At 32.3% G+C, this 13,098-nt stretch overlaps 1 protein-coding gene across 7 annotated transcripts in view; it reads right to left on the reverse strand.

The window, feature by feature from the left end:
• The window catches only part of LOC118192450 (plasma membrane calcium-transporting ATPase 3-like), a 480,953-nt gene that overhangs the window by 88,479 nt on the left and 379,376 nt on the right, over nucleotides 1-13,098 (reverse strand). For all 7 annotated transcript variants that reach the window (XR_015043552.1, XR_015043551.1, XM_085825569.1 and 4 more), the window contains exons 5-6: nucleotides 8,364-8,489; nucleotides 1,102-1,236 (exon numbers count right to left, since the gene is read on the reverse strand). Coding sequence is in view for 5 of the 7 variants with exons in the window: in XM_085825569.1 (XP_085681695.1) it covers nucleotides 1,102-1,236; nucleotides 8,364-8,489 (261 nt within the window). In the remaining 2 variants the exon portion in view is untranslated. The remainder of the gene's footprint in view (nucleotides 1-1,101; nucleotides 1,237-8,363; nucleotides 8,490-13,098) is intronic.

Consider the following 13,098-nt stretch of genomic DNA (forward strand, 5'->3'; position numbering starts at 1 on the left):
AAATCATATGTCAAGTACTAACTAAAATAATATGAGTCATTTCATCCTTTTATACATCGGAACTACAAGTTTATCAGCTTAACTAGAAATTTTCGGTCAATTTCTATTTCTCACAATCGTGACATCGCTGAACTGAAATCTTACAGCAAAGATTTTACGACCATGAATTTTTTTGGGTGAAGGGAAAATCACTCTTTGTTGAGTGGAAAGGTGATTGAAGCGAAAAGTTCGGCTTAGCACTAGAGGATATAATATCTTGTTGATTATTTGCAGAAACAAAATTTTATCTAAAATACAATTTAGTTAAAAACATTAAAAGTTTATAGAATACAACATCACATTTCCTTTTAACTCAATCTTGAAAAAGAAGTTAATTTCACTTGATTATATTTAGAATTTTATTATGACAGGGTATTTCTGCTGCCTTCTTAGCATGCCTTCGTGGTGTAACGGTCAGCACGCTCGACGCGAATTCAAGAGGTTCGTGGTTCGTATCCAGGCGAAGGCATTGCTCATTTATCATGACTCCTGCTTAAAAAAAATCGTAATGACTCTACAAGCTAAGCTCTCTCGCTATTTGGAGAAAGCATGTACTTGGATTGAAAGAAAAAGACTTTTTAATCGACCCTAAGCATATACTAGATCTTTACTGCGAACTCCAATTAATTTATTTGTGTGGGATCACCAACTGATCTATCAGTATTTTGAACTCCCGCTCCGTTCAGTTGAGAACACTACGGGAAGACAGTTTTTAAATCATCTGCCTAAATTGTCGAAACAATTCATCAGCAATCCGTTGAGCAGCCATAAGCCCGAGAGCATCATTGATTAATCGTGCTCGAAGCATTGAGAGTAAAAGGTGCTGAATTCATCATTAACATTAAGCGTTTGGGCAACAGTATTCCAATGGTTTAACTTTACCGATCAACAGTACCGTGTACCATCCTAACGCGCCATTTTTGCACATACATTCAATTTACAATCTTTTTAATTTTAGTTCTCTTTGCATTTTTGCCAGATATGTTTTAATCACACTGTATAAAGAAGACATGTTCAGGAAATTTAATTCTGAAAATGAAAGAAGTTAGTTACGAAACAAACCTTTAGGGTTAGGTTTGGCTACTGCGTGTTCTTCATTTTTGGCTGCTCCTAACAATGTGAAGATGATTCCAGCTTGTGAATTCACACCAACTGCAGCAACAAGCATCTTGCCGCTGCCTTCCATTACGTGTGTACCTATTAGAAAAAAAAAAACAGAGTTTTTTATAAGCAGTCAAAGTAATAAGAAAATTTTACTACTGGCAATATTCATAGAATTCATAACTTTTATTTCTACATATAATAAAAAACATATAATAAAATAAAGAATCTGTTTATGTGTGGTTCTTTTGTTCGTGCTGAGCGCAAGCTGCAAGCTAATAGATCCAGGGCTACGAAATATGGTACATAGGTGCATCTAGACAAGAGCCAGTGCACCTCGAAGCGATTTTTTTTAAAAATTTTAATCAGATTTTTTTTATTTCATCTTTTTTGATGAAATCGCATCATTTTGAATACTTTCATTCTTTTAGAAATATAGTTTTGGCAACAGTTTTTCATTCAATGCTTTGTACACTAGACTGCTGATTGTTGAAAATATGAGATAAAAAGCTGTTTATTTTCTTTTGATTTTTGGACACGCACATCGCAATCTTTTTATTCTGACGCGCATGAGTCTCGCGAGGCACAAGAGAAAGATTTTCCTTTCCCCCCTCTCTCTCTCTTTATTAGGTAATGGCAAAGGGGTTTGTATATTTTAATTATGTCATCCACAAAGCACAATTTCAATTGGTTATTGCTTTCTGACAATAGCTTTATTCTTTTAAAAATGTTGGTTTGGCAACATTTTTCATTCATTGCTTTGGATACTGGACTGCTGACTGTTTTCTCTTGAAAATATGAGATTTATTGTCTTATTTCATTATAATTTTTTATATTATGTTTGAATTATAGATAATTTTAATTATATAAAAAGTTTTGCATGATTTGTTTTAAGAAACAAAGTTTTAATTTCTTTTATACCATTTAAATTCTTAAGATTTTGCAACGGGAAGTTGACTAATTTATTTATTAGGATAATTAATATTTGTATTAAGGGATATTGCTTATTTCATTGTAATTTTTTTAATATATGATACATTTTTATTGAATTTTTTTGATAAAGTTGTTCTGCAGAGTAAAATTCTGTGAAGGTTTTAAATTTAATGTTTGGTGTTCCCTTTAGGCATTTTTACGGTACATTTAAAAGCCAGACGAAGGTTGGCCGCCTAGCTGCTAGTTTATCATATTTCAGTAAACTCAGTAAAATTTCAGTTTACTGAAATAGGAATTATATTTTTTTAATAAGAATCTGCAGTTAATACTTTCTTAACAAGAATCGGAAATTTTCTTGTTAACAAAGTGTACTAAAATCGAAAAATTAAGAAAATTTCTGGTAATAATCAATCAAAGAGAAAGAACGAAAAAACAAGAATTTTACTAAGACGGATAAAAACAACCTGCATTATTAATATTTATTTCGTTTTGTATGTGCGTATGCGTATTTCAGCTCAACTCAAACAACGCAGTTTTTAACGTTTTTCAAATACAAATACACATTAAAAATTAAGTTAATTCCTAGATTGCCATTTACCGTTGGCATAGCTGTTTTGTGACTCTAATAAGATATTGCCAAATATATATATATATAAAAAGAGACCGATGCCATTGGTAAAGAAAACGAATCATTTTTGTTTCATTACTTTCTCAAATGTAAGTTCTATATCTCTATTTCTACTGGGCCAATTGGCGAAATTCAAATCGCGCTTTTCATGTCTCGAAAGCGCGACTTAGAATAGGATATATATTAGATTTATATACAGCATTGCTCTAGGATAGGTATTTTGACACAAAATCGGACTTTTTCTGAAATGGCATGCCAATGTTTTTCCATATTTCGATTCTACGACTCAAATTATGCCTAAATATTAAATTTTGAAAAATTTGGTGCGAAATTTACAGATAAATTGAAAAATTTATTTGTACATTTTTTTTTCAGATTGCGCCAAGAGTATTTCACCTGGCGAACTTCTCAATTTATAGCAACCTATTTTCCTTTCCTGTTTTTCATTGTAAACGAGCGGAAAAATTCAAGCCATCGCTCATTATTCCAAATAATTTTAAGAAAGGGCGTAAACCCCATTTGGCGTTATTATTGCTTATAATAAATACGCCAAATTTCGAAACTCACCAATGTCTAATTTTTTGCAGGTGTGCTTAGAAATACATCTACTTTAAGATGATGGTAAAAATTTTGTAGGTTATAGTTTAAAACTGTTTTCGAAAAATTTGTAAAAATTGTTTAAAAATATAAATTTAAAAAATAAATCATAAAAAATAGGCGAATTTTTTTTTTGGAATGAATCTAAATTTCGAATTCTGGAATGAATCAAGAAAGTTTAATAAAAAAGAGATATATACCAGATATAATTAACACTAAGGAGCTAAAATTTTGAGAGCAAATTTTTTAAAAACTGCTTGTGTGATGTTTATAAAACTTAGCAATTTGGCATAATTTGAGTCGTAGAAGCGAAATATGAACAAACATTGGCATGCCATTTCAGAAAAAGTCCGATTTTGTGTCAAAATACCTATATTAGAACACTGCTATATATAAATTTAATACCAATCCGAAGTCGCGCTTTCGAGACATGAAAAGCCCACCAGCGGCCGAGCGGTAAAGTCGCTGAACACTGGTAGTTCGGCGCGAACGGGCTGGCTGCATGGGCGTTTTCGTGGTTTTCCCCATGTGTAAACGTGTATACGAGCCAGTTTTCCTTAGAAAGTCCTCCACGAAGGCATCCCTCCCCTTAGGCAGATAGCTCTCGAGGCTTTGCCATAATGACACACCCACACCCACGAGACATAAAAAACGAAACGCAAATTGAATTTTGACAATCGGCCTAGTAGAATGGGAGATACAGAACTGTCCTATTTTTCTTTTTCCGCTGTGTACAACGGCTCAAATCTGTCATCGGACACTTTTATTTTTGTTATTTGCATAGATCTTGTACTAAATATTGAGATATAGACTTAAGATATTTTCATAATATATTATTTTTTCTCTATTTTAATATTTATTAGTTACAAAATAAAAATCATCAAAATATTCTTTGCAATAAAATAATTTATTCCATAAGGGTAGTTCACATAATATTACTCACATAATAATTCGGATACTCGAAAGTTTTATTAAAATGTTTTGGAAGACGGTGGCTCTTGACTTGCTTTGTTTTTACTTTAAATAAAAGCACGTGACTATCGCCTGCATTTGGAAAATTACTGCTTTAGTGAAGTATATTAACAGTTCCATACCTGAAGTGAACGTGGCTAGATGCTACAATTTAACGACAAGTTCTGTTCGAAACTTAACTATTCACGATTTTATTGACAATATCAGAATATTAAAAAGAAATTCTTCATACAAAACGTATGTATTAAAACGATGGAAATTGCGTCGAACTTTTAAAAAGTCTGGACCACAATACAAGCTAACACGAAGAACTGAAGACTTATCCTATGAAAAGTGAAACAAAATGCAAAAATTAGTGCCGGAAAAACTTGAAACAACGACTTAAAATATAATTTAGCCCTAAAACTGTTCAAAGAGTCATTAGGATACTATGGGTAATGAGCAAGAAGAAAATTCTTCGCTAACAAGAAAACAATGAAAATAAGTTTGGCTAACGCAAAATCCATATTAAACTAAGATTTATTACATTAGAACAAGGTAATATTTGCAGAGAAATCAAAATTCCATACATCGGGTCCGATAAGTGAATTACCTTGTGACAAAAACTGAATGAAGAAGTGCATTTGAAAAACCTTTTATATACTGTTAACCTTTTGAAGACGGGATGGCCATTATAGTGGCCATAGAATCCTCTCTTTGAAAAGACGGGGTTGAACAAAATAAAACATTCTAATGAAAAAAAAAAAATGTTAGTTAAATCCATGTCAAAACTCATGAAAAGTGTAATTCTAGTTAAAAGATATCAAATGAAGATATGGATGTCATATTATTTTCATGTTTTTATGAAAAGTGTTGTTTAATTTAAATTTCCACGTTTCTATTAAAACTTTTTGACTCATAAAGAATATTTCACGCTTGTTTATAGCGTTCGAATACTTATGTAGGTTCCTTTACAGAAAATTTTAAAAAACTTTCTTTTTCAGCCCAGAAGGACGATTAGTCTCGAAATGGCATTGGGCGTTGAATCTCTTAAATACAATGTATCACTTTCCAAATAGTTGCCACCAAATGTTTTCTCTGTTTATTATATTTAAAGAAACTAAATAATGAAGAATCTTCATGAACGTGTGTATGTTTCTCGCACTGGGAAAAAACAACAGTATATAGAGTCATCAAATTATGAATAACATAGTGCTCCACCCGAACATGGGCACCTGGAAGCCCGAAATTGGAGTTTGGGATTGTCTATTTCATATTTTGTAAAGCTTTAACGAATTTTTAATAAAAATCTTAGCAATTTCAAACCGAGCAGTGACAACACTGTAGAGCAGGAGTTCCCAACCTTTTTCTCCCTAAGAATACATTCTAGAATATCTGTTGGACGGCAGTCACCATTTACGTTTACAAGGTGAATTTATAGTTAGATAGAATTAATAATACATGCACATAAAAAAAAAATTGGTCGCATTTCGCGTTTCACTGGTATCTGTGTTGGACGTGATTTCTGTTTCATTAAAAATGAGAAAAATTTCACATAGAATTTTATTTTAATCTTACAGCGGCGGGCACATGTTGAACGATCAGCGGGCGCCATGGCGGGATTTGAGATAGGGAATCCCTGCTGTAAAGAATAAAACGTGCGAGACTGTCTTTAAATTCTAAAGATATGCTGTGTTTAAATATTTTTATATCAAAGTGGCGTTGGCCCAAGTATATGTCTGTAAATGAAAAAAAAAAAAAATATCCCTTTGGGCGTAATATAAAATCTGAAAGTTTTTTTTTAGTCCACAAGGGCAATTTTCCCAGAAGAATATTAATTTCGTTTTGGCATTTTTTGTTGAAATGTCGGTTCACTTTTCAAATTGTTGCCACCATATATTAGAGCCCTGTATTATATTTAAAGAAATTAAATAATGAAGAATATGCATAAATGTATGTATGCTTCTCACACTGTGATAAACAACAATACATAGAACAATCCAATTTTGAATAATGTACGTTTCCACCAGAATATGGGTATCTGGAAGCCCAAATTTGGAATTTTGAATTTGTTTTATTATCTGTTTTATATTTTGTAAAACTTTAACAAACTTTTGATGATCAAATTCAAGGATTTAAAAGCAAGACTATCAACGCTGTGCGGGAAAATAGCGCGCTAGACTGCGTATCAGAAATTCTAAAGATATGCTCTTTTTAAAATTATTTTGCGATACTGCTGTTGAAGTGAATTTTATGGTTTAAGTGCGAAGAACATGATATTTAATAAATCAAGGTAAAACACAAAACTTTAAAAAAAGTCCCTTTGACCGTAATGTAAAATCTGAAAGCTTTCAGATTTTTTTTTAAAAATTCGCAATTATAAAAGAAGACTTTTTGTTTTCCACTAAGAAGTTTACAATAACGTGATGATTATATGTGAAAGAAGAACGAAGGCATTTTTCCAATATTTAGTAACTTGTATTTGCAAATAAAACTTAAAAGCACAATCCTCGATAAACAAATGTAAGCCATTGTCTTAAATCAAATATTGCTATAAAACTTTCAAAATATCATACAGCAGTAGAATATTTAATGTTTTTTCGAACTTCAATAATTCTAAGAGTCTTTTAACACCAGAAGATCCGTTAAAATAGTATTAACTGAAAACTGCTCTGGAGTAAATATTTGAAATTATTTTTATTAAGTCCCATGCTAAATTGCATTAAATTCTTCACTAGTTATAATAAAGTAAATCTATTCGTAAAAACAACCACATGAATTTTTATGGTATCTAAGTTTCCTTTCATAAAATTTCAGTATTTTATAATAAATTAAGGAATAGTAGAATAAACTTATATGATTATACTTATATTTATACGTATGTGTGACGTAGAATCGAACGTAAAATCGGTATAATTTTATTTTAATTATTCATCAGTAAATTAAAATATATGGAACTTTCCACTTGTTTTAAAAATTTAAAGAACGAACAGCGACTAAAAAAACTAAATTTTTGTTTATAAGAAAATGACAAATATTTTTACAGGATATTTATAAAAAATTCACATTCATCTTTATTTGAAGACGGACGTATTTCTTTTATATCTTGTATAAGGGAAGTAACATTTACATGCACAGTATTTACGCGCTAGCAAACCAACTTTCCTTTTAATATTATTTTCAAAGGTATCCTCAAAAGACTTTAACATATAATTTGACGATTTGAGTGCTGACAAAAAAATTTTCAGTAATCAGAAACTATCATTAAACGAGTTAAAAAGTAGTCTTTAAATATGCATGTAGAAGGTTTAGATAAAATTCTGTCGAGTTTAGTTAATATTCAGAAAAACTGAATTGTAAACCGAATTATTTTCAGCTTGATGTTTTGCAAACGATAATCATTTAAAAAGCCAGAGACTTGTAAAAGAAAACAATATGAAGCACTTATTTTTTTTTATTTATCTTCAAACTGGTGATTTTTGTTAACAGTATACGAAAAATAGTAATTATCTCTTTATTTAAAAGATAATTTTATGCTGAATAAGTTTAAATCTGAAGTCTTGTTTACAAAATTTAATCATTAATTGCGAAAGGAAAGAAAAAGTTGTAAGGTATTTCGTCTGCTTTTCTAGAGTGCATTCGTGGTGTAGTGGTTCTGCACGCTGGGCCGGTATTCCAGAGGTCCGTGGTTCGATTCCCGGCGAAGGCTGTTGCTAATTTTCCATCTTTCCGGCTTTTCCAATTAGCCTAATGTCTCTACAAAGTACACAACTAAAAAACACAAATGGGATTAAAAAAGAATGAAATGATGTATTTTGACCTGCAGTTAAGCTATTTGAAATTCGTTTTAGCTTTAAACAATGTTTAAAACAAATTCTAAATTTGAAGTTAACAGATATATATTTCAAATTAGCAATGAAACATGACATCAACCTGATAACTAAAGATATAATATTTATACAAATAACATAAGCAATAAAGTTGTTGTATTATTCCACCGCTGTGAATAGCATTTTAAAACTGTGAAAGACCTGGGTTTAAGTATTTTTACAGTTAAATTACTATAGTAAAGAATATGTTTCAAAATATATGCAAATAGCAATTTTTGAAATACCTGAGAGCATCATGGGGTCAAAATCCTCCCCCTTTTTTACATGATCTGATTCTCCCGTTAGAGAACTTTCGTCCACTTTCAAATCGTTGCTCTGAATGATGATTCCATCCGATGGTAAAAGATCCCCTGTAAGAGAACAGCGAATGTCGATTAGTTAAAAACATAATAGAGCACGAACGAAGCAAAGTAAAACAAAATTGGAGTACTAAAGCGAAACTTTTCGAAGATTATTAGATTTTTCTGAGGAGAGGAAAATGATAATACTGATAATAATAATAATAATAATAATAATAATAATAATGATAAAAATAATAATAATTAACAATAATAATAATAATAATAATAATAATAATAATAATAATAACCTCTGTCAGGATTTGAGGCATAGAATGTCCAGTTGCTGTCTATGCTAACCTTACAATCTTACACAACAGCATGCATCAGACAGTGCGATAATTCTCTACAATAAACTCTGCTTTAAGATATAAATATGATTCTTGCTATTTCATATCATTATTTTGCATTACTCATTAAAATAATTTTATTGGAGTTTGGATTCTCCCATTTATTAGCCCAAAGGAACATTGTCTCTGAAGGACTATTGTTTTTGTTTTGCGATTTTGCGTTGAATCACTGTAAATGTCCGTTTCACTTTTCAAACTGTTGCCACCCAATGTTAGAGTCCTGCATTATATTTGAAGAAATTAAATAATGAAAAATATACATAAATGTATGTCTATTTCTCGCATTGTGATAAAACAACGATACATAGAGCCATCGAATTTTGAATGACGTCATCCTCCTACGAATATGGGCATGTGGAAGACCAAATTTGAAATTTGGAATTTGTTTTATTAACGATTTCATATTTTGTAAAACTTTAACCAATTTTTTTTTATCAAACTCAAGGATTTCAAAGCGAGCAATGGCGACACTCTACGGGGCAAAATAACCTTTTAATCTCTAGCGCATGGATTTGTGTATCGGGAGATGATATAAATTTTGTGCATTCTGAGTTAGAAAATGAATTTGTTAAAAAATGACAATGACATGGATGAGATGTGAGTTTCTGTCTTGCGACGACGACTGCTCTTCTTGATTTTTGGTAAATATTATTTTTGCTTCAAAATCGTAAAAAACAACCTTATATTTAGCGTAGGTATAATGAAACACTCAATCGATTTCGAGGGCAGCTAAAGGTCCCTCCTCATCAGGAGAAAGATATACATAGAAAGAAGAAAATAGGAATCACAGAAACACGTGGTGCTTATCAGCACTGCACGTGGTTATAACTAGATTTTTAATCAGAGTTGCACTGGCCGCCTACTTTTACTGAGCCAGGCTGTCTGATCAAGCATAAAGAAATATTAGCGAAGTTAAAATAGGGAGCGAGGGGCAAATGCACATTACGCTCAAAATCTGAACTTCAAATAATGGAAAGCAATTCGCGCGAATTGGATTTTCTTGAGGCTTTTCACATTCACAAAGATTTAGAAAGTTTAGTTAATGATTTGAAGTCCAATCCAGTCCTTCCTAATGCCTTTAAAATTCTACTATCTTAATTCAATTATTTTTGCCGATAGATGGCGTTACCTCCTCGCACTTGGTACTACCAGAGGGTATAAAAATCCGTTCAGTGGTTGCTTTCCATTATTTGAAGTTCAGATTTTGAGCGTAATGTGCATTTGCCCCTCGCTCCCTATTTTAACTTCGCTAATATTTCTTTATGCTTGATCAGACAGCCTGGCTCAGTAAAAGTAGGCGGCCAGTGCAACTCTGATTAAAAATCTAGTTATAACCACGTGCAGTGCTGATAAGCACCACGTGTTTCTGTGATTCCTATTTTCTTCTTTCTATGTATATCTTTCTCCTGATGAGGAGGGACCTTTAGCTGCCCTCGAAATCGATTGAGTGTTTCATTATACCTACGCTAAATATAAGGTTGTTTTTTACGATTTTGATTGTCACATTAGCGTGTTTCTCTTCTAGTCTATTATTTTTGCTTGTTCTCCTAGATATGGCCAGTAATAGTGAAGCACCTGATAGGGGCAAAATTCCTTGGCATGCTACTTTCAGCGATTATGACAGCGATAATGATTCTACTTATTCAAATTATTCAAGAAAATCGACTACATTCAAAGAGATGTCTGTAATTGCTTCAGAGACCCGGCGCTTCAAAGCATAATCGCTACTCTAATTTATACTAAGAAAAGCAAATCTCAGAGAAAAGCAGAGAAACCCGCAGGAAGTCCTAAGAAAATAGCAGATAATACTAAGAAATTCAAACTCTCCCCTTCAAATTTTGAAGCAGTAGTTAACAAACACAGAAAAGTTTTTCCTAATTTAACAGATGCTATCTCGCAAGAATTAATACTCAGCTTCCGACTAACCCAAGAGATATCTCACTCAAATTAGAAAACGAAATCGCCGATAAATTAAACTGTGTTGAGTCTTTGAAGACATTAACCTCCCCACCAGCGATAGAAATGCGTTCAAAGTTACAAGAAGAAATTCAACAAAATCAGTTCATTTTAACAAGCATTCAGAACACCCCTCGCAAATTCTAAAAGAGATGATAAAACAATTAATCAGAAAGATTGGCAAACTCAAAAGAAAACAGAGAAAAATTCCTAGTCTATCCCACCACCAGATATTCCGCAAAATAACAGATTTTAAACTCTTAACGAAAATAACGAAGCTATGGAAGTTACAGATGAAACGCAAACGATTACAACACAGAATAACGCAGAACATAAAACGAAAATTCCCCCATTAGTCATTCCAGAAAACGATTGATTGGCCTGAAATAGAGAAAATGCTCCGAGAAATATGTAAAAACGAATTTGAAGTTACAATCAAAGCCAGACAGATTTTCCTTTACACTACCACAGAAGCCGATTATAAAGTTACAGTTAATAAATTCCAGAAAGCACAGATTAGTTTTCATACGTATCAAATTTCCTCAGCCTCTTCAATTAAAGTTATACTTAAGAATATCCCAAGATGCTACACAGAGCAAGCAATTCATGCAGACTTGGAACGCAGAAGCTTCCCTATAAAGTAAAGCAATTCACGAAGAAAGCAGAAGACCCGTTTACCTATATTTTTCCTTGAACTAAAAAGAAATTCTGCAGGAGAGAAAATTCATCAATTAAAAAATATGTCCGGATTCAATATCACAATAGAAAAATATCAGCCTAGAAAACGCCCAATTCAATGTTTCAGTTGCCAGGAGTTCGGGCACTCCCAAAATAACTGGTTAAAAAAGTCAGGTGCTGTAAGTGCGGACAAAATCACGGATCCAATACCTGTAAATTAAAACCAGATGAAAAACCAACTTGCATTTACTGTCACGAAAATCACGTTTCTTTTTATCGTGGTTGTAATGTATACAGAAAAAGATTCAATCATTTAGAAAAAATAGAAAAAACACAAGAAATGCCCACTAAAGATGATTTCCTCGAATTCATTCAAGCTTCAGGCCAAACTAATCAAGAAATGCCTAAAAACCTTTACAGTGACAAAGTTAAGCAGAAAAATCCACAGGAAAATTTAGCAGAAATCATTAACATTTTCAAAGATCCGAAAACCCTTTGTCTCATGAAATCAATAACCACAATAGCTCAAAGAATTAAATCAGCTAAATCAAATATGCAGAAACTTTGTCTAGCTTTCCAAGCCATCGAGATTATTTTGAACTTTGCAGACCAAGTTGAATTCGCAGCTTCTCCCAAGACATGCATAGCCGAGCGGCAGAAATCCTCAAGCTGCAGATCCTCACATAGTGGGGCCACGTTTACTTCTAGAGACTCTGCACTAGGTGCAAAAAGTACGTTCCATCTTACTGATTCAACTCATCATTAAAGACACCCTGCTTATAATATATTGGCAAAGGCCGCACTAGGCCGATTGCCTCTTAATTGTGTTACGACATAGACATAGACATAGACATAGACTGTGTATTCTGGAAATTCTAAAGATATGCTCATTTTAAAATTATTTTGCGACACTGCTATTGAACTGAATTTTATGGTTTAAGTGTAAAGAACATGATATTTAATAAATAAAGGTAACACACAAAACGTTAAATAACGCCCCTTTGAGCGTAATTTAAAATCTGAAACCTTTCAGATTTTTTTTTATTAGTTTATGTGTTCTGTTTAGAAACATAATGTATTTGTTCTCATTTTACGGAAGATGGGTGGTTTCGTGGTTTTCCCCATGTGTAACGTGTATACGATCCAATTTCCCTTAGAAAGTCCTCCACGAAGGCATCCCTCCCCTTAGGCAGATAACCCTAGTGTGCTTTGCCATAATTAAATACACCACACCATTTTTCGGAGGCTTTTAACATCTGATGATCATTTGCTTGCATATATAAGTAGGAATATCGATTTATCTCGAAAATCTTCGTTCTGCATGCAAAATTAACATTATCGAAAAGGTTTAAATTAGCATATAATTATACTATTTTTTAAGTGATACTGGAAATTTGAAAGCAAACTTAAATTATATTTCATGCGAATTTCAACAATTATTAGAGGTAACATGTCAAGAACAATTTGTTCTACTTTAATAACATTTGTGCTCGCTTGTTATGAAATATATTTTAAGATTTAACTAACGGAAGTACTCGATGGCAGTTAAGTTAGATTGAGAGTAATGTATCTAACAACAGAGAGAACGATACCGCTGTAATCCTTCTCTAACAACGGTGCAAAAAATACAATTCATA

Source organism: Stegodyphus dumicola, chromosome 10 (genome assembly GCF_044657685.1).
Source record: "Stegodyphus dumicola isolate Sdum_Otavi_A_Nest chromosome 10, ASM4465768v1".
Classification (NCBI taxonomy): Eukaryota; Metazoa; Arthropoda; class Arachnida; order Araneae; family Eresidae; genus Stegodyphus; species Stegodyphus dumicola.